Source organism: Pelophylax lessonae (genome assembly GCF_965119305.1).
Source record: "Pelophylax lessonae genome assembly, chromosome: 2".
Classification (NCBI taxonomy): domain Eukaryota; kingdom Metazoa; phylum Chordata; class Amphibia; order Anura; family Ranidae; genus Pelophylax; species Pelophylax lessonae.
In genome coordinates this window covers 406686307-406708202 of record NC_138769.1, presented here as the reverse complement: position 1 = coordinate 406708202, position 21896 = coordinate 406686307, and the positions used below count along the sequence as shown (strand labels likewise).

Here is a 21896-nt window from a genome sequence, read left to right as displayed (position 1 = left end):
CTCTGGGCTGGAGACAGGTACTTGGTTACTCTGATGGGCTGGAGAAATGTACTCTGATGGGCTGGAGAAAGGTACTCTGATGGGCTGGTGACAGGTACTCTGATGGGCTGGTGACAGGTACTCTGATGGGCTGGTGACAAGTACTCCGATGGGCAAGTGACAGGTACTCAGATGGGCTGGTGACAGGTACTTCTTATTACTGCATCAATCTGTGTGTTTTCCTGTGTACTGTAAGCGGTAACTGCCTGTTACTGCAATCTCTTCCTCACACAGGATCGGTGTGTGGGGAGGAGAACCCGGTAACAGGCAGTTACCGCAGTTTGTTGAAATTTGTGACCGACTGTACATTGGACACAGTCGGCCATGCAGTAAAGAGCCAATTTCATTGGCTCTTTACTCTGACCGGGGATGGGCTGCCTCATCCCTGATCGCCACGCTGCGCTCCCCTGGGGGGGCACGAACGGTGTGCACAAAGGCAGTGCATGTGACTGGCTTTAATTGGACACAGCTGTTCACGTTCTAAAGAGCCATTTTCATTGGCTCTTTACCCTGATTGGGGATGGGCTGTCTCCCGAGGGACACGCCTTATCCCTGATCTGCATGCTGTGAACCCCCGGAGCCGCGAAAAAGTGGCGAGAACAGGCTGATGTCATATAACACCCGCCTGGAGTGAGGAAAGGTTCCTGCCCATGTCATTTTACAATGTGCCAGTAGGGAAGGGGTTAAAGTGACAACTTTGTGTAAAAAAAAAAAATGTTTTTGTAATTTTTCCAAAAACGTAAAAAAAAAATGTAATCTTCCATAACCTCAACATGCCTCTCAGAAAATACCTTGCGGTGTCTATCTTCCGAAAAGGAGTAATTTAGGGGATGTTTGTACTGTTCTGGCATTTTAGCACCGCAAGAAATGTGAAAGGCAGTCAGAAAGTCAGAGCTGCGTAAATTCCAGTATACTTGCCATAGTTTGTGGATGCTATAACTTTCACACAAACCAAAAAATATACACTTATTGGGATTTTTTTTTTCACCAAAGACATGTAGCAGAATACATTTTGGAGGAAATTTGATTTTATTGGATATGTTTTATAATAGAAAGTAGAAAATATTGTTTTGTCACAAAATATGTGGTATTTTGTTTATTTATATAATAAAAAATAAAAAAACCCAGTGGTGATCAAATACCCCCAAAATAAAGCTCTACTTGTGTAAAAGAAATTATACAAATTTAATTTATGTACAGTGTTGCATGACCGAGCAATTGGCAGTTAAAGTACCACAGTGCTGAATAGCAAAAAGGTGGTCTGGTCATAGTAAAACCTTCCATAGGTCAAGTGGTTAAAAAATTGTTATTTACATGTTTTTTGGTTATTGGTAGTTTCTGGACTTGGAAAAAGCTCTGTGTCCTTCTAATAATACAGTACAAAAACATCAGTTACTCCTAGACATTTCATGTATTTAGCTTATTTCACAATGTCTATGTAAAGCAGAGGTGGTGGGTGGGGGTTATGGTTTTTTCTTTTGCTTTTCATTATACTCTTTTACTGTAAGCCTCTTGTCTTTAGGGCCAAAGAACTATGCTGCTGCTCACTGAAGAGGACATCGATCCAACAGCTCTGGTGTACATTGCTGAATTTGTTGTCTTTGGATCAGTATCTCATCTCTTCACACTGGAACAACAGGCAACCATTGCTCATGCCATGAGAAGTGAGGTATGTCTTAACTGAAATATCAACAGGTACATATACATACAATAGTACACATATACAGGGACATGCATTACAATTATATGGGCTTTGATAAGGTAAATAAAAGGAAGCATAGTACAAATCTGTGTGATTTATGTGTTCACCATAAAGAATAAAGATATTAATAAACATTGCAAAATATGTAGTCCAGCACTGCTTTAGGACTGCAGTGGTCAGGACTAGGTATTGTACAGCACAGCAGAGTCCAATGTTCAGAAGTATCAGATGTACAGCGCAGCCTATAGAGTGCAGCAGGCAAGAGTATGTACTGTATAACATGTCTAGTTATCAGAGGTATGCAATGAACAACACAGCTCACAGAGCACAGTGATCAGGGCTATATTATACAGCACAGCTTACAGACTGCAGTGTGCAGGAGCATGTAATGAACAGCATAGTTTAAAGAATACAGGGGGCAGAGTACAGAGGCCAGGGGAATGCAATGTACAGCACAGCTTACAAGGTGCCACAGTCAGAAATATTTTAGGGGTATACAGTACATTATGAAAAATGGTCAGTAATGTAGTGCTCCCCTTTTGTTGGTGGTCAGTGATGAGTGTTTCTTTAAAGAGGAGCTCCAGGCTCCCCGCCAAAAAAAAAAAAAGTAAAGTCAGCAGCCACAAATACTGTAATATACTTTAGTATAAGCACACTTACCTGTCCAGGGATCCAGCAATATCGTCACCTGAGCCTATTCTTCATTCAGCTTTGGGTGCAGGTGTCGGCATCCGAAGTAAGGGAAACAGAAAGTGAAGCTTTGCGTTCACACCCAGTTTCCTACTGTGCATGTGCGAGTCATGCTGCACCTTGTGAAAGGTCCTGTAGTCTTTTGGGACCTGTGACTTGCCCCAGAAGACTGTGAGGGATGGGGGGAGGGTGAAGGTCGGGCTCAGTTCACTGTTGCGATCTGAGCCGGAAGTGGGAGCGGGTACCTGTCAAAACCAGATACCGGCTCCACCCCAAAAAGTTCCAAATAAGGCAGTAGAGGGGGGGGGTTCAAACAAGTGGAATTTTGGGTGTAGCTCCTCTTTAAGCTTGTCATTAGTGTTGCCTCTTATTGTTGGTGCTCACTGCTCAGTGGTGAGTGGTCCTTTCCATTAGTGCTCAGTGGTGCCTGTCCATTTAGGCTAGTGGTTAGCGGGTAATAACCTCTTTTTTGTTGGTTGTTAGCTGGAACTCACTAATAAGTTATTGGCTTCCAGTGGTTACTGCATAGGTCTCATGCCACTGCCTCTTGGCTCTGCAGACATTTTGCCTACATCGATCTAGAGCTAAAACCTTTCTTCTAAACCAGTGTTTCTCAACCTTTTCAACACAGAGGAACCCTTGAAAAAATGTTCTGGTCTCAGGGAACCGCTGCTAAAAATGACTATTTCTATAACTCATGATACATTAGTGTGATGGTCAGTAGGAAAAAATGTTCCTTGTGGTCATTGGGAAGAATTATGCCCTTACAGATAGCTAAAAAGTTCAAAGGTGTATTTGGGAACTTATCTAAGAGGCAGAAATTGCTCATTGCTTGAGGAACCCCTAGCAACCTTCCATGGAACCCTGGTTGAGAATCCCTCTTCTAAACAGTGTCTTAATATAATAAATACAGGTTCCCTCCACTCAACCAAGCAGCTTTTACTTACTAACATAGCACAAAGCAGGTGATGGCACATCAGTGATGTCTGGTGCTGTGACTGGACCATGCATTAAAGTAATAAAGAATTATTAGTGTTATGTATGACATGCAATTATTAAAATCAGGATTATGAATGAATATGAAAGCAATTGTTTCTAATAAAACCCAATACTGAGTGTTTTTATAAATCAAAGCTAAGTCTGTGCATTATTATAAGACTGTGGATTTCCGAATGACCCAAAGCAATTATAGATTCAGTTTAAACAACGATTTTGAAATAATATACAACAGGAACTGATAATATAAAATTATACTCTTTGTTTAACTGATTATAGTATCAACATGTGGATGTGTAGGGAAAAAAGCAATTTTCAAAGAAAGCTTAGATTCAGATTGTGAAAAGTCATTTAGTACAATAGAGTCACTCATCCATATTTAAACAGACTGCACTGCAAGTACTTTTCCCAGAGTCATGTATTTTTTTTATTTGACCCTGGTACTGACAGAGCTGTTTCATCCCTGCTCCTTCTATTTCCATCTGAATTACACTGAATATAAAATGACAACTTGTTAAGACTTTTTATAGTTTGTCACAGAGTTTTTTTTCTCAGAGAATATGTGCAGGAAATCCCCCCTTCTGAGTCACCCCCACCTGAGTCTCTTTCCTCTACCCACCTCTGAACACTGTCTCTTGGCTCCACTCTCTAACTACCTCCTAGTACCTAGTTAGAGAATACAGAACCAAGTATAATTTTGTGCTACTAAGTAATATGTATGGAAATTGATAGACCCCATCTTAGCAACAATAGATTCCCCCAGCAACAACAGACCACATCACAGAAACAATAGATCCCCCACACAACAACAGACCTCCCCCCTGGCAACAATGAACCCCCCACTACACAATACCAATCCAGCAACAGTAGATCCCCATCAGCAACAACAGCTCTCCCAGCAGCCAGCCTCACAAGAGCCTCCAGCAGCCAGCAACAATAGACCTCTCCCGTAACAGTAGATCCCTCCCAGCAACAAAAGAACCCCAGTCAAAATACAATAGACCTACTCAGCAACAAAAGATCCCCACAAAAAAATAGATCTCAACCAGTGACACTAGTCCCCCAGCAGCCAGCATCAATAGACCCTCCAGCACACCTTGCCATAAAATACATTCAGTGTTGGAGGTGCCAGAACTGCTTTGAAAAAAAGCCCTGGTTTGTCATATAAAGGCTGTGTGCACATAGTGTGGTTGACTGTAACGGCTTCATGAGCGGTTTGGATGTGCCTTGTTTGTCATTCACTTACTATGACCAAAGATGATTATGGATCCACAATTCTTTATAGACTTAGCAAATGTAAAATACACAATGTAAAATTACAATTTGCAGTGAATGGGATATTTTGTTCTGTCGTAGATGACATAAAAGTTAGATATAATAAAATGATGATCTTTCTATTGGTTTGTCTTCCAGTCCAATTATGCTCATGATTATGACATGTTTTTCAGGTGACCAATGCTGGCCTGACATACTCCAAGGAGAGTGCATGGAATCTGTTTTTGCAGGCGGTTCAGCAGAACATTCGCTGGTTTCTCATTCGTAGTGACATGGGATCTATATTCTACAAATGGTGTCAACAATTCCCCTCCCTCTTTAATGCACTTAATGTTTATTATGTCCCTCAATGGACAAGGTAAGTAATCTCTGGAGCTTATCAGAAAAGAGTAAAAGAGTTTTATAGATGCTTTCACCAGGCAGGTGATTCTGCATTGGAGGGAGAAGGTCTTACGCTGAATAGAGTTGGCCTTATATACAAGTAACCTTTGTGACTTGGCTGTTAAGTGCCTGCTCAGATTGGATTGTTCATAATAAATAAAATTTGTATGATGACCACATACATGCACCTGCGCTCTCATTGTACAACTGCATTTTAAATCACTCCCAATCAGTGTTCTGATGTCTCCATAAAGAGTACCTGTCACCTGCCCAATGCTATCCCAAAGGGGGCTTGTAAACCCCCCCCCTTGTGAAAGCGATAAGGGTAAACAAATAAAACTGTTAAAAATTCAGAAGTGTACTAAAATATAAAAAAACAACGTGAAAAATGTAAAAGCACCTTCATCACCCCATACACACATACAAATTATGGTATATATTTATGGAATTTTTCTTTATGTTTTTACTAATAATGGTGGCGATCAGCGACTTATTTTGGGACTGCGATATTGCGGCAGACAAATTGGACACTAGCTGACACTTTTGACACTTTTTTGTGAACCAGTGACACTAATACAGTGATCAGTGCTAAAAATATGCACTGCCACTTTACTAATGACACTGACTAGGGAGCGGTAACATCAGGGGTGATCAAAGAGTTAACTATGTTCCTAGCAAGTGTTTTTCTACAGTGTGTGAGGTGCTTTTACTAGGGGAAGGCATGGATCCTGTGTTCCTGCAACTGACTGTACTAACAGAACGGCAATCTGCCTTGTTTACATTGACAGACTGCCGTTCTGCCCGTATACAATCGGTAGGGGCCAGCAGACATCGGATACCCGCACGCGCGGAATCACTTATATATATGTATGATCCTGCGCACAGCTGCCATCCTGTAGCAGTTAAACTGCAATAGGGCAGTTGGCAAGTGGTTAAATTAAATTTTAGCCAAGAATGAAGATTTTAACGTGTGCAAAGAAAATTACAAAAAATGCTCCACAGGGGAAGAGGTTAAGGAAATAATAACTTAGTTGGATTTATATGAACTGTGAACTGCCTTTGTCCTAACTTTACCACTTCTGGACCGGAAGGATTTACATTTTCATAGGCAATTGTGGTCTGTCTACAAATAAAAGCAGCAATTGTTGTTCTGCAGGAAGATATTGCATGAAAGTATCCTAGCATACAACTAAGAAAGAAAACGTCATACTGCAGTTCAGTTAAACAAGTGAAATTGTTGCTTATAGTCTCCTAAGATCTTTGTTTTTTCTCTAAACACAGAGAAACTGATTGTTCAGATTTAAGCTTTTATTTCATTGAATAGCCAGAGGGAAATAAGAAAAATATACACACAGCATTCTCAACAAGGCCTCGCTTCCAAAACCCATCGACCAGACTGGATCCATGGGGAAAACAGACAGATTAAATTCACGGTAGAAGCTGCAGCTGCGTTGCCCTGGTTACCTGCCAATCTTCTTCATAATTAATAAGTAAAATATTCCTTCAGGTCACATGATTCACTGGGTTAACATAGATACCATAAAACAATTCAAGCAGTTTACTAGTATTATTTTGTGTTGTCATTCCTTTTTGCCTCCTCTCTTGTTTCTAAAGGAAGAAAATACTAAAATAATTCTGATACCTATTCTTAAATTAGGAAACATTGGCTGTGAATTGGTCAGCTTTTAGTTGACATAAATAACACTGTTTTTTAAAATGCTAAAATACAAATAAACATGTGTCATCCAGGATTTCAGTGTCCATTCTGGGATTTTCACCTGTAGACGTTAGCTTATCTGCTTTTGCAGGCAGTCCCATAGGCTTTTCAAATACAGATTATTGTTTTCCATGGTTTTAAGACATGCATATATAATGGCCAGATTTTCTTTTTACAGCCCAAATTCCTAGCTACTATTGACCCCTGTTTGGTATTACAAAGAACAAAACCCCCCCTTAAAGAGAACGGGACTTTAAGGGCCAAAAATAACACCGCAAAATGTAAATTGAAACATAATTTTAATAGATAACAATAAAATCAATTTAACAATATAAATGGATACACGTATAAATAGCACAATAATGAATTGTAAAAATTTTCATAATTGGACAAAAAGATTGTGAAGCATGGATTTCCAATGAGCACCCGACACCCTACGCGTTGCAGGAATACCCGTCATCCCTTATTTACTGAGAAGCTGACCAGATCAAGATGGAAGAAGGATCGAAAAAAGATGGACAAAAAGAAAAACAGATGTGAAGGAACGTCAAAGGTGGAGATAAGAGGATGGCCCAACAAATGTCTCCAACACAGGTCCCCTGTATAAGGAGATTGTTTTGCTAAGTTGTTAAAGGAACTCCATGAAAATATAGGGAATTCTCTATGAAACATCCTTATTTAAAGCCCATGTAAGTGGCGCTGTAGGATCGTAGCATGGATCAACTATTGTGGAAGAACAAGCAATCAATTTACCCCTGAATGCCCCAAGAGAATTCCCTATATTTTCATGGAGTTCCTTTAACAACTAAAGAAACATGTAACATTCCACTCCTGCAGCCACCACTGGCTCTGCAGTGGAGAAGATCCCCCGCTTGCTGTCACTTTTTACTCTTTACCACCCGCCCGGTCGCATCATTCATTTACAGAGTTCTGTGAATGGCAAACTACAAGCACTGACAGCTGCTTTTGAGCGCTCTGTACATTTATTCTCTCTTCCTGTCAGTGTGTATCTGCCTGCCCGTACAAGGTGCGAGCAGACAAATACACTGACTAGTCTGCAAGTGTCCTGCATGGTACCTGCGACCTGCTGATCGCAGGTGCAATGCTTTACAGGCTCCAAGTAAGAAAAAATAATAAATGCACTTTTTTACCTGCAAAAAGATGTGTATTTATTATTAATATTATTTATTTATTTTTTTTTTTAAGAGAGCTTATCCTTTAAACAATTTTACAGAAAATGTTTCCTTTTTTGTACTTAAAGATGTCTTGGTTTTAAACTATTTCAACTACACATTATATATTCTCTGTTTTCTTTGTAAGCTCTTGTTAAAAGTGTCCTATAATTGTGTTTGTTTTTCTAGGGAAACCCTAGTAGAGCATGCAAATTATCACATAGAAGATTTAGGCATGCTGACCAAGCAAGACAAAGAAAATATATGCTATCTTCTATCATCCATGCATCTTTCTATCACCAAGTATATGAAGTCATCTGAAAATACATATAGCAAGATCACCAACGCAACCTTTGAACATTTTGCTCAGTGTTTTAGATCTCTTATAAAAGATCAATATTCTGTAATAATAAAGCAACATGATTTTGCTAAAGAAGCCCTAATTAGCATTGAACTAAAACTTAAATCACATGAAAAACTGACAGATGACCTAATTCATGAAAAGATTGTCCTGGAGCAACACAAGGAGGGGACACTGAAAATATTGCAACAGATTGCCCAGGATAAAGCTGTGGTGGAACAGAAGATCCATGCTGTTCATCAGCAGTTACTAAAGATCAAGAAATTCAGATCCCTTCTACCTGAATATCAAGTTGCATTTGAGAAGGCAGAGTACAAATGTTCTGCTATCTTAGAAAATATTAAGGACCTGGTACAAAACATGGATGTAGCAGCACTAGGTGGGTAACATTTTTTTGTTTTATAGTGGTTACTAGTGATGATGAGCAAATGTGCTTATGTTCGAATCAAGGGCTGCTCTTTGAACTATCATAAATTCGAGAAAATGTGACTTTTAATCTGAACCTCAATAAGGGCTGAATCTTGAAAATCAGTTCTGTTCCTTTTCAAGGCTAAAGGACAACAGGTTGTACAATAAAAGGCATGGGGAGTTGGATACTGCTATAGGGGGCCATGTTTCAATGGATGAATTTTAAGAAATACTTTTCTTTGGGGAGAAGGACCTCTTTTTAGTGCAACTTTAAGGGAGAAATAATGAAAACACCAATCCTTCAAATTATATAATTATACCTTTAAGCTGTATGCACTGTAACTGAACAGTAAAATTCTCAAGGACAGCGTCAGAAAAACTGTGTTCTTGCATCACATAATCTGTGTGATGTTTTTTTTTTTACCTTTGATATTATTCATTGGCTTACATACATCATCATTTCTACAGTCTGATTTATTGTAACTTGTAACAAAAACATTTTTTAGGTAGCATATTATTTTTGGGACAAAGGCCAGAAATATTGTAAATAAAGAGATAAAATCAGCGCAGACACTCTAGAATTGGTGAACCATATACTAGATAATAAATATCAATCTTCACAAATGTGCTGAAAGTGCCAAAGTGAACGTGAATAAATATAAATATAGAGGATAAAATACAACACAAAAATCTAAAATCCGTAAACATAAGAAGAGGCTTAAAAGATTATAAACACTAATGTAAATAGATAATAAAGATTGCTGGATAATAAAATAAATATATATATATAAAATCTTCAAATGGTGAAAGAAAAAGTGATCATGTGCAGGAAATGTGGATATCCAAGAATAATAGCGTGCTAAAGTGATCTATAAAGTGATCAAAAATTAGCTGAATACAAATAAAGTGAATATCCTGTGCAGAAATGATCTATAAAGTGATCAAAGATTAGCTGAATAGATATAAAGTGAATATCCTGTGCAGAAATGAGCAATTGTAAAAAAGTTCTATTGATAAAGATCTGATCAAAAGCTCCAACTGAAACAATTATTGTAAAAAAAACAAAATTTTGGCAATATGCCCTATGAAGAGTAAACCACTGTCGCTCTTCGTGGTGGGGTGAAAAATTACTCACCCAATCATTACAAAAGTGATGATAATAACTATAAGATAAACCTTGTTGAAGAGAAAGTGAGAAAAAAATGAAATATGAAAACAATGCCCTATGAAGGGCGAACTATTGTCAACTCTTCAATGGTGTGAAAAAATAAAAAAAGCTGTAAATGTGATAGTGAACAATATCACAATGTGACCAATAAATGAAGAAAATGCATGGTCATCAAAAAGTCAAATCAAATCAGTGCTAATAGATGAAAGCAAAATCAAGTTCATATCAGGTGAAATAATCAAATGTTTCCGATGATTCCCAGTGCGAACTTTAGTGAGCTAGGGTTCCACAAAATAGGTGTAATGGCCGCTCACCTCCATTAACACTCATAAGAGCGTTTCAGGTGTCACACGTCAACCTGTAGACCTTTGGGGGATGTCTCCTTAGATATTATCCTCAAAGATATGGATGTAGTATATGTATCAGAATCCAAGTCTTCTGGGTTGGCTTCAAACAGGGACTTGCTACAAAGGTTGTTTTGAGGCACTTATTTACCAGGAAACAAGATAGGAAGGAGATCTCATGGTGTAGTATGTTCAAAAAGTATTTAATAGACAAATTAAAGGTTACACTTACAATTGTGAAGACAATCAAACGCTTTTCAGTATAAAACCGCCGATGTGGTTACAGCAATCGTTCCAGCTACTTCCGCTCTCGGCCGTAGACACGGAAGTGACGTCACCACAGCGTCCCAAAATATTGTAATGTAATGTACTGCCACGGTGCACATCATGTAAGCAGTTTTACACATTCCCATTTAGATTTGGAGGACAAACAGATAAATTAAGGTTTATATTTTTCCGACTAAACTAGAAATAATATGCTACAAACAGCATATGTAGAATTTCTACCACTTCTTGTAGGCCTCATTGTGTAAACCACGTCCCCATTTTGTTTTGGAGGTCAAAAACAAAATAAAGTTTATATTTTTTATATTAAACAGATTTATTATGCTAATAAATAGGTGTCATGTCAGCGCTTAATGGTAAAATCAGCTGCATGCAATAAGTGCACACATACACAAAGAACTAAAACGAAAACAACACAAACAATTGCAGCACTAAAAATATGTATAAAACACCTTAAGTGATCCTAAGAAAAAGTCCAGAATTCAACTAATTAAAGTCCAGAGTAAATCTTGTGCAAAGTGATAGGATAACGCATCTAAGGTGGTCCCCCACCAAAGTGATTCATACACCCAGTGTCGCCTCTACCTTAAGCAGAAATTCACACTCACCAGATGTAATTGCTATCTAAAATATAGAATAGCAAATCTCACATGTTACAGGATCTAGGTCAGTGATGGCGAACCTTGGCACCCCAGATGTTTTGGAACTACATTTCCCCATGATGCTCATGCATCCTGCAGTGTAGTTGAGCATCATGGGAAATGTAGTTCCAAAGCATCTGGGGTGCCAAGGTTCGCCATCACTGATCTAGGTCAAAGGATGTAAGCTGTTGTCCTTTCCCCAAGGATATGTGAATTGTGATCCTGAAGACTCTTTCTCTCATAATCTTTAAATGCTCAGCACATTCCATCCGAAAAAGCGAACCGCCAGTAAAATGATTTTACTTCTAATGATGCGTGTGTGCGCAAAACAACTGTAGAGGTTTACTTGTATTCACCACCTAAGGTTCAGCCGCCATTCTGTTCCAGACTGGTGGAGCACTATGTAAATATATACAAACCATGTGTCACCAACAAGTTCATGCTACTGACCTTGAAAAAAAATCCATTAAATGACTCCAGAAAAATGATATTAAAAAAAATGTAACTCCCTCAAGAAAAAAAAATTACCCAAAGCACAAAACTCCAAACACCACAACAGGAACAAAAGTTGAAGCTGAAACACGCAAACTGGTAACCCTATAAAGGACTATTACAACTATTCACTGCAAATACAATGGGTGGTAAACAGTCATATGTAGTCAACTGAAATGCAACTAACAGTAATGAAGCATAATACACCACATTAAATGCAAGGGGCAGAGTCCACACTTTGTACCCTGCCACATTTGAATTCACTGTTATGTATCACAATACAGTACTGTACAGTATATAGTATAGCTGTATTTTACAAGATACAGTTCTGTAAAGCAATAACTATCTTTCCCTGAAAAATTTCTGTCAGCTGCCCCTACTACTACGACTCCAGCACACACTGATGAAGGCCAGGAATGCATGTCAACCCATGGTCATGGCAGCAAGTGAACCAATTCGTTTGTGTATTTCTTGAGCTGCAAACAGCTGGATTTCAGGTCGAAACTCATGGTCCCTAGTGTTTACTACTGTTGTGCTTTCATCTTTTTGAAGCCCCAGTTACTTATATGACTGACACTTCAGCTATCGGATGATACTTTCTTTGACCTCTATTTATCAATAGGCCACAATTTGAAAATAGTTTGGCATGGTTTTTTTATACTAAAATGTGAACATTTCCATAATACCTTATCTGCATTTGTCTGCGAGTGTAACTTAATCTATACTTAATAACATACTATATTTTCAGAACACAATCTTTTTTCACATTTTATTTTCATTATAAGCACAATTTTAATCATAGAAGCTTTTATTGGTTTACTTTAAATTGTAAATGAGTTAAGTAAATAATCATGGCCAAGTTGTAGTGTGGTCACCACTGATTCTGCGGGTTTCCAAGTTGCATGTGTAAATTTTTCAGTCTTAACTACTATGCAAAGAAAAGTTTGCTTGACCCAAGACTTGTTTAAATATTTCCACAGTAGTTCCAGTGATGGAAGACTTAGCAACATGTGTATAGTCAGAGGCTGAAAAAATACCCAACTGTTTTCACTCCTAACCTTGCTTATGTAAGCAAAGCTGACCATACACTAGTAGAATTTTGTTCAAAGTTTTTGGTTTTAAAATTGTTCATTCTTTTTTCTAACCTTTAGTGGGGTCAATTCGATGTTTGCTTTCAAATGCAATGACTAGAAAATTTGCAGGATCAGGACAAACAGAGTACTTATTTTATTTGCACCAACATTCAAATTTACAGGACTAGCTTTTGGGGTGTACCCCCATCCTCAAGATCCAAGCAGTACTAATACATGAAAGTTTAGCAGAATGTTAAGTAAAACAATTTGTGAGAGAAAGAAAAGGCACACACAAACATACACAGCAATAATAATTAAACTTAAATTTAAGTAATTTAATTGCACTGTGGGAGAGCAGATATAGTGAATTCAGGATCCTGGGTTTAGTAATACTTTAGGTTAAGCAAAAACACATCTGCCCTATGACTTCCAATCTTTGTTTAACCTCTTCTTGAGTGGAAGGATTTACCCCCTTAATGACCAGGCCATTTTTTGCAACACGGCACTGCGTTATTTTAACTGACAATTGCGTAGTCGTGCGACGCTGTACCCTAATAAAATCGATGTCCTTTTTTTCCCACAAATAGAGCTTTCTTTTGGTGGTATTTGATCACCTGTGCTATAAACAAAAAAAGAGCGACAATTCTGGACAAAACATTTAACATTCCCCCAAAAAAAAATGTAAAAATCTAAATTTTTCATCATTTTAGGCCAATTTGTATTCTGCTACACATTTTTGGTAAAAGAAAATTCCAATAAGTGTATATTGATTGGTTTGTGCAAAAGTTATCGCGTCTACAAACTAGGGGAAAGATTTATGTCATTTTTATTTTTTTTTGTTTACTAGTAATGGCAGCGATCAGCAATTTTTAGCAAGACTGCGACATTGCATCGGACAGAACGGACACCTAACTGACATTTTTGACACTTTTGGGGGTCCAGTGACATTACTACAGAATCAGTGTTAGAAATATGCACTGTTACTATATTAATGACCCTGGCAGGGAAGGGGTTAACACCAGGGGCGATCAAAGGGTTAAATGTGTCCCTAGGGGGGGCTTTCTAACTGTGGGAGGGGAGTGAGATTGCTGAATGAACACAGAGACCTGTGTTCCTAAAGAGAAAGGATCCCTGTGTCCATAACTGACAGAACAGCGGTGTGCTGTGTTTACAAGGGCAGACCGCCGTTCTGTCTCCACGGGGAGCGATCACAGGTGCCTGGGAGAAATTGCGGCTGCCGGACCCTCTTATTAGCTTCCCCTGTGGCGAATGGGCGTGTGCGCATGCACCCCCACTAGTGGTCCCGCGAAGCCTTGTACAGGTACGTCGTTTCGCGGGACAGAGCCGACCTGCCGCCGTAAAACTACGGCGGCTGGCCGGCAAGTGGTTAAAATGTTCTTGGAGTACATTTGGATTGATAACTCCAAGACTTTTCATCAGAAGTAACTGAATAGTTGTAGCAATAGATTAAAAAGTATTTTGAGCTTGCTTATATTATTTTCTCTTTTGCAGGAGAGCTACGCGCAATGCAAAAGCCAGATTTGGATATTGAAGAGCTGATGGCTTCTATAATCATAATTCTGAAGTCCCCAAACACTGACCTCACCTGGGCAAAGGGAGCTAAGAGGCAAATGGCCAATCTTGACCGATTCATGAATGAGCTAACAACATTTCATATTGCCCAGGTAAAATGCTATTTTTTATTATGTGAATTTAAGTTCTTGACAAACTAAAATCCAAGATAAAATTTTCTCCTACAAAATGAGTATATATATCCTAATATCTAAGATAACTAAGGCACCAATATCATTATGTAGGAAGTGTTACCACTTACTGAAAAAAGCTCTAATTGAAAATGTCTGAATTGGACCCAATTAGCCATTTTCCCTCCCCGGTCATATGACTTGTTAGTGTACAAGGTCTCAGGTGTAAATGGGGAGCAGGTGTGTTAAATTTGGCGTTATCACTCTCACTCTCTCATACTGGTCAGTGGAAGTTCAACATGGAACCTCTTTGGCAAAGAACTCTCTGAGAATCTGATAAAAATAATTGTTGCTCTACATAAAGATGTTCCAGCCTATAAGAAGATTGCCAAGACCCTGAAACTGAGCTGAAGCACAGTGGCCAAGACCATACAGCAGTTTAACAGAACAGGTTCCACTCAAAACAGGCCTCGCCATGGTTGACCAAAGAAGTTCAGTGCACGTGCTCAGCGTCATATCTAGAGGTTGTCTTTGGGAAATAGATGTATAAGTGCTGCCAGCATTGCTGCAGAGGTTGAAGGGGTGGGGGGTCAGCCTGTCAGTGCTCAAAACCATACACCGCACACTGCATCAAATTGGTCTTCATGGCTGTCTTCCCAGAAGGAAGCCTCTTCTAAAGTTGATGCACAAGAAAGCCAACAAACAGTTTGCTGAAAACAAGCAGACTAAGGACATGGATTACTAGAACCATGTCCTTTGGTCTGATGAGATCAACATAAACCTAATTAGTTCAGATGGTTTCAAGCGTGTGTGGGGGCAACCAGGTGAGGAATGTGTCTTGCTTACTGTCAAGCATGGTGGTGGGAGTGTCATCGTCTGGGGCTGCATTAGTTCATTGAGGAAACCATGAATGCCAACATGTACTGTGACATACTGAAGCAAAGCATGATCCCATCCCTACGGAGACCGGGCCTCAGGGCAGTATTCCAATACGATAACGACTCCAAACACACCTCCAAGACTATCACTGCCTTGCTAAAGAAGCTGAGGATAAAGGTGATGGACAGGCCAAGCATGTCTCCAGACCTAAATCTTATTGAGCATCTGTGGGGCATTCTCAAATTGAAGGTGTAAGAGCGCAAGGTCTCTAACATCCACCAGCTCCGTTATGTCGCCATGGAGGAGTAGAAGAGGACTCCAGTGGTAACCTGTGAAGCTCTGGTGAACTCCATTCCCAGGAGGGTTAAGACAGAGCTGGAAAATTATGGTGACCACACAAAATATTGATACTTTGGGCCCAACTTGGACATTTTTACTTAGGGGTGTACTCACTTTTGTTACCATCGGTTTAGACATTAATTGCTGTGTGTTGAGGTTTTTTTGAGGGGACAGCAAATTTACACTGTTATACAAGCTGTACACTCACTACTTTACATTGTAGCAAAGTGTCATTTATTCAGTGTTGTCACATAAAAAGATATAATAAAATATTTACAAAAATGTAAGTAGTGTACTCACTTTTGTGAGATACTGTATATACTACAAATAGAACATCACATTTATCAAGAGACAAAGATGTGAAATATTGTTGTTAGCATGCAATTTAATTAATACATTCTGTATAAATACTCTGCTACAACCATAATATTGTGAATTGTAAGTATCAGAAGAGCTCTAACTTAAAAAAAACAAAATATAAAAACAGGATTTGCCTTTCAAAGTTTAAAAAATATGGGACAGATGGCTATCCTCCGTGGTGACCTTCAGCACTTCATCTCCTATACCTCAAAATGGCTTAAAAAACATGTATATTATTAATCACATAATTAACACTTCTCCCTGCCATTTAAACCATATGTACTCATCTGTTCTTCCTATGGCTAGTTGTATCGTAAAATCTCTTGCGTTTGTTTCTAATCTAGCAGATGCTGTATGTATTTATAAAATATGCCGCTCTAAATGCAAAAAAAATCAATCCTAGTACTTCAAATCATAAACTGTATACCCATGCACCTGCTGTATATCACTATTTGCAATAATACATAACAATGTGTACCACATAAATTAAATAAATCAACAAATTGTTCATTACATTAGTAAAAAAAAAAACAAAATACAATAACAAATCACCAAATGTGAACAATCAAAAACTTGAGGACAGTATATTACAAACAAATGACAGTGTCCATAAATTGCATTTTCTAATATCCTTGTACAATATGTAAAATCATAAAAATACACTGGTGTTAAAACAATCGTGACCTCCACCTTCCCCAACAGCTTTATTATAAAGGTAAAAGGGTAAGCAAACCATACATCATGCAATTTTCTGTTGAAGGAAAGAAAATTGCTTGATTCCCCCATCAACGCAGTCAGTGTTGATGGGGAATCCCTCTGGCTGTACTATCTTATTCTGACAGCAGGAGGTTTCCCAGCTGCCAGAATACAATGAGCACTGCTGGCACCTATAGCCGCTGGCAGTGATAGCACGATAAAAAAAACCTAAAAGGCTGGTTATACTGAAGTTGATCGATGGATCGACTTCAGCATATCCACCCTGCTCATAGATGGATAAAAAATTTGGCTGGTCCCTGCCTAAACTTCAGTCTATGGCGGTCTTACTCTCACCTGTGTTTTAAAACAATAAGGCTCATCTATTGACTGCAAGAAAACATCTGTCAAGGGCTGGTGCAGATCCCTCCAGGCAGTCCTAGGCAGCACATCCCACATGAAAGTTTGCACTGGGCCAACCCTTGAGTTATATTTTCTTGCAGGTACTAGATGAGCCAGATTGTTTTAAAACATGCGAGTGTAACGTTTATTTTTACAATAAAGCTATTAGCTGTTATGGAGAGTACTATGGTTTCCTTTTATTATTTTTTTTAGTTCATCATTATGCTGGAAAATTTTTGCATCAAGTGAGCTGAATTTGTCTATGGAGTTAGCCCTGTCCTAGCTTTAAAGGGGACATGCTCTGCATCACCTTTTGATGCAAAGGTCTATCTAAGAAGGTGAGTGTGTGCTCCGTTGGAAAGGTGGAGGTCACCTTTCCAAAAGGTTAAGGAAAGGTGGAGGTTTTGACACCAAGGTATATTTATGATTTCACATATTGCACAAGGGTATTAGAAGATGTAATGTATGGACACTGCCATTTGTTTGCGATGATTTACCTTCATGTTTTTGATTCTCCATGTTCACATTTGGTATTTTGATTAATATACTACCGTATATGCCGGCGTATAAGACGTCTGGGCATTTGAGATGACCCCCTAAATTTTCAGTTTAAACAAGACTACCCCCCTTCCAAGGCAACACCATTTAAAAACATCCATTTTGTTTACACCCACTGATCTTTCAGCCCGCTGGATGTGCGTTAATACTGTATGTACCGCAGCTTCGGCTACATACAGTATACTGCGCTGAGCCAACCATGGTGAGTGATGTATTCTATTAACCACTTAAGCCCCGGAAGATTTTACCCCCTTCCTGACCAGGGGGTATTTTGCGATTCGGCACTGCTTGACTTTAACGGACAATTGCGCGGTCGTGCGACGCTGTACCTAAACAAATTTGGCGTCCTTTTTTTCCCACAAACAGAGCTTTCTTTTGGCGGTATTTGATCACCTGTGCGATTTTTTGATCACGCGCTATAAACAAAAAAAGAGCGTAAATTTTGCAAAAATAGCAATATTTTTCCCTTTTTTTTATATGAAATTCCCCCCAAAAAAAATGTAAAAATCAAAATTTTTTAACATTTTCGGCCAATTTGTTTTATGCTACCTATGTTTGGTAAAAAAAATCGCAAAAAGCGTATTTTGATTGGTTTGCGCAAAAGTTATTGCGTTTACTAACTAAGGGAAAGATTTTTGTCATTTTTGTTGTTTTTTTTTTTAACGCGTAATGGCGGCGATCTGCGATTTCTTTTGCGGTACTGCGACATTGCGGCAGACAGATCGGACCCTTGACTGACATTTTTGACACTTTTGGGGTTACCAGTGACATTTCTACAGTAATCAGTGCTATATATATATGCACTGTTACTGTAAAAATACACTGGTAGTGAAGGGGTTAACTTTATTTGAGAGGGAGGGGCTGTGTGTGTCCCTAGGGGCGTGATTCTAACTGTGATTGGCTGTGGCTTCAGCTGTATGCAGAGTGATCAATGGATCTACATAGTAGATCCATATGATCATCTCTCATACAGAGGGGAGAATGACAGGCAGCTTGTTTACACAAGCTGCCTGACTTTCTCCCTCTCCCCCGCCGATCGCAGAGTGGCCGGCGGACATCGGGCCCGCCGGTCACACGCGTGGGGGGGTCCGTGACCACGCGGGAGCGGGAGCGCGCCTCCGGCGGCGCGCGCTCGCTCCCTAGACCCTCACAAGCTAGTGACGTAGCCCTACGTCACTTTGCCTGTGAGGGGCTGACCGCCACCGTAGATAGTCGTGCGGCGGTCGGCAAGTGGTTAATAAATACAAAGCCAGCTCAGATTGGCATCCAAGCAGGCTTTGTATTTAATAATAGAATACATCGCTTGCGGTGATTGGCTCAGAGTGGTTTACTGTATGTAGCGGAAGCCACGGTACATACAGTATTACCGCACACCCAGCGGGCTGACAGATTAGGGAAGTTCCTTTTGGGCCAGCTTGTAAAGTAGTCCTGAACCTGGAGTTCCCTTAAGGTTAACATATTTTACGTATAAGACGACCCCCGATTTTTGGGGGATGCTTTTAAAATTAAAAAGTCTTCATATACACTGGCATATACGGTAATGTGATGCACAATTTGTTGCTTTATTTCATATACAGTATTTAATACACGTTGTCATGTATTATTGCATTTGGTGATATAGAGTAGGTGCATGGGTATATAGTATATGACTTGGAGCACTAATTAGGATTTTTTGTAGCATGGAATACCTTGGTAATTAAACTTTTTTGTGTGATTTTTTTCACTTCAAATGTCAGCTGCTTAGGGTTAGGTGAAGGTTGTAGCATGAGATAGCTAATAAGAATCTATCAGATATACTTTAGTAGGTAAAACAATGACAACACAGTAAGATACCTGGTTGTTTATTTCATGTTTATTAGCATAACATATGATCTCAGCCTTATTATATTAGAGCAGAGATGTATTCAGTTGTACAAGTATTTTACTTTCCTAGTATCAATAAGATCTGTTAATTAAAAAAAATCCTTATCCATATAGTTTCACTATTACACGTGTTATGCTATTTTTTCTCACTTCTCGTACTATTAGTCAGTATACTGTATACTTGTTTTCAGTTGTTTCTTATTGGTGGTCATGCATATAATAAAACTTTATTTCAATGACTCTTGCATGGTTCTTTGATTGCTACAAGTATGTCGATAAAAAAATCTCATTAATTTAAAAAAGTAAGATGTACTTAGACACATTTCTCCTAAGGAATCCTTTTAATATTTATTACTGTTCCAAATTGTAGTTGCCACAGTCTACTCTTGAGCTGCTAGAAGCTAATATAAGGAAAATTCAGTTTACCCCTGAGAACATGGAGAGGAAGGCGGCTGGTAACACGGCAGCAGGGAGTCTTATGAGATGGCTTCAAAGGGCAGTGCAGTATTATCGGATTCTATCTTCTAAGGTAATCTTTGAATGACCATGAATGATAGAAAAAAAATTCTTTAAGTTAATGTTGGTTTCTTTGAAAATGCATCTAGTACATGAAAATAGGATATGAGTTGTACATCTCTTAAAATGCTTTGTACAGTTAGGAATAGGATAATGGCCTAGCAGAGATTGCACCACTGCAGCAGAACAGTAATAGAAATTATTTGTGATGGACATTTGAAGTTCTCTGTTAAAGTAAAAAGCTAACCGAGCAACCTTTTTTTTTTTTTTTAACTTAAAGGCCAACAATGCACATAATGAATTTTATATGATTGAATAAAATAATTACAGCAAGTAAATAGCACACATGTGACATAATACACACCATCTAATGAGTTTTTGGTTAGTATAATCCAATAAGATCTAATAATACAATTTACACCATGTAATTACAAGGACTGTTGTATCACCTGCTTTTATTTGTATGAAGACAGGTGGAGATTTGTGTGTAATGGTATCGGTAGATTATGAAATAACATCAGTGTGAAAATTGTTACTTCTTGCTTCCAAATATTATCTGCAAGAGCCTTATTTTAAACCAGTGGAGCCATAATATGAAAAACAAAATGAAAACATAATTTGCTAAAGCATCTTGTTAAGTGACCTTTTGTCTTATGAGAAAAAGGTTGAGTATTTTCCTGCTGTCCAGAAGATCAAAGAGTCCCATGTGGACATTTAGACCTGTATAATACATAGTGCCATTAAGAAAGGTGTGGCAGCAGGAGACAGTTTTCTACTGCATACAGCGGCCTGACAAATAAAAAGCTGATTTGGTATTTCTTGACAGTGACACTATACCTCTTCGTACTATGCTATTAAAAAAGCCTAAATGTACGTTCATGTAGATGCAAAGTATATATCACCTAGATGTTTTTCTTGGATACTAATGACAAACAAATTCTACTGCACTCAAAAATAATGTGATGGTGGTGGATATTGCCTGGAATCTCTATGGCTCCGGGTAAATGCACAGACCTTGCTGCCATCCAGGGGTCGGTGGAAACCCAATGAAAACACTGTAGAAAAAACTAAAAGAGGGTGCAACAACCTTGCGCATTACCCGAGTGATATTTATTGGTATAAAAAGAAAGGAAATAAACTCACAAACAAGCCAATCATAAAAACATTTCAAAGTCCACAATGGACACAAAGCGACCAGATCACCAGGATCATGTCCAGCATTGGTTCTGAGGAAGAGGGGATCTCCCCTCGAAATGCATCAGCCATCTGGAAGGCCTGGTGACATTGTCGCTTTGTGTCCATTGTGGACTTTAACCTCCCTGGCGGTATGATTCTTTTGGATTTTAGGTGCTGAAAGCGGTACCATTATTTTGCATGCAATTCTTGTGAATGAGCAGCCCAAACCAACTGTATACATTTATTATATATAATAAATATTATATATATATATATAATGTATACAGTTGGTTTGGGCTGCTCATTCACAAGAATTATGTGTATATATATATATATATATATATATATATATATATATATGTGTGTATATATATATATATATATATATATATGTATACATATATATGTATATATATATGTATATATATATATATATATATATATATATATGTATATGTGTATATGTATACGTATATATATATATATATATATATATATACTGTGTATATATATATATATATATATATATATATACATATATTTACATAAAAAGTACAGTAAAACTGCAGGAAAGGCCACTGGGGGGCAATGTAATGTGATTTTATTTTATTTTGAACGGTATCAGTGTGTTTGGTGTGTTTTACATTTGAATTTGCCGCCGGT

General features: G+C 38.4%; 1 protein-coding gene across 1 annotated transcript in view; it reads left to right on the top strand.

Moving 5' to 3' along the window:
• The window catches only part of LOC309548132 (uncharacterized protein), a 707228-nt gene that overhangs the window by 358632 nt on the left and 326700 nt on the right, over positions 1-21896 (top strand). The window contains exons 65-69 of the mRNA XM_082248097.1: positions 1562-1708; positions 4876-5060; positions 8162-8712; positions 14257-14429; positions 19912-20070. Of these exons, the coding sequence (XP_082104223.1) occupies positions 1562-1708; positions 4876-5060; positions 8162-8712; positions 14257-14429; positions 19912-20070 (1215 nt within the window). The remainder of the gene's footprint in view (positions 1-1561; positions 1709-4875; positions 5061-8161; positions 8713-14256; positions 14430-19911; positions 20071-21896) is intronic.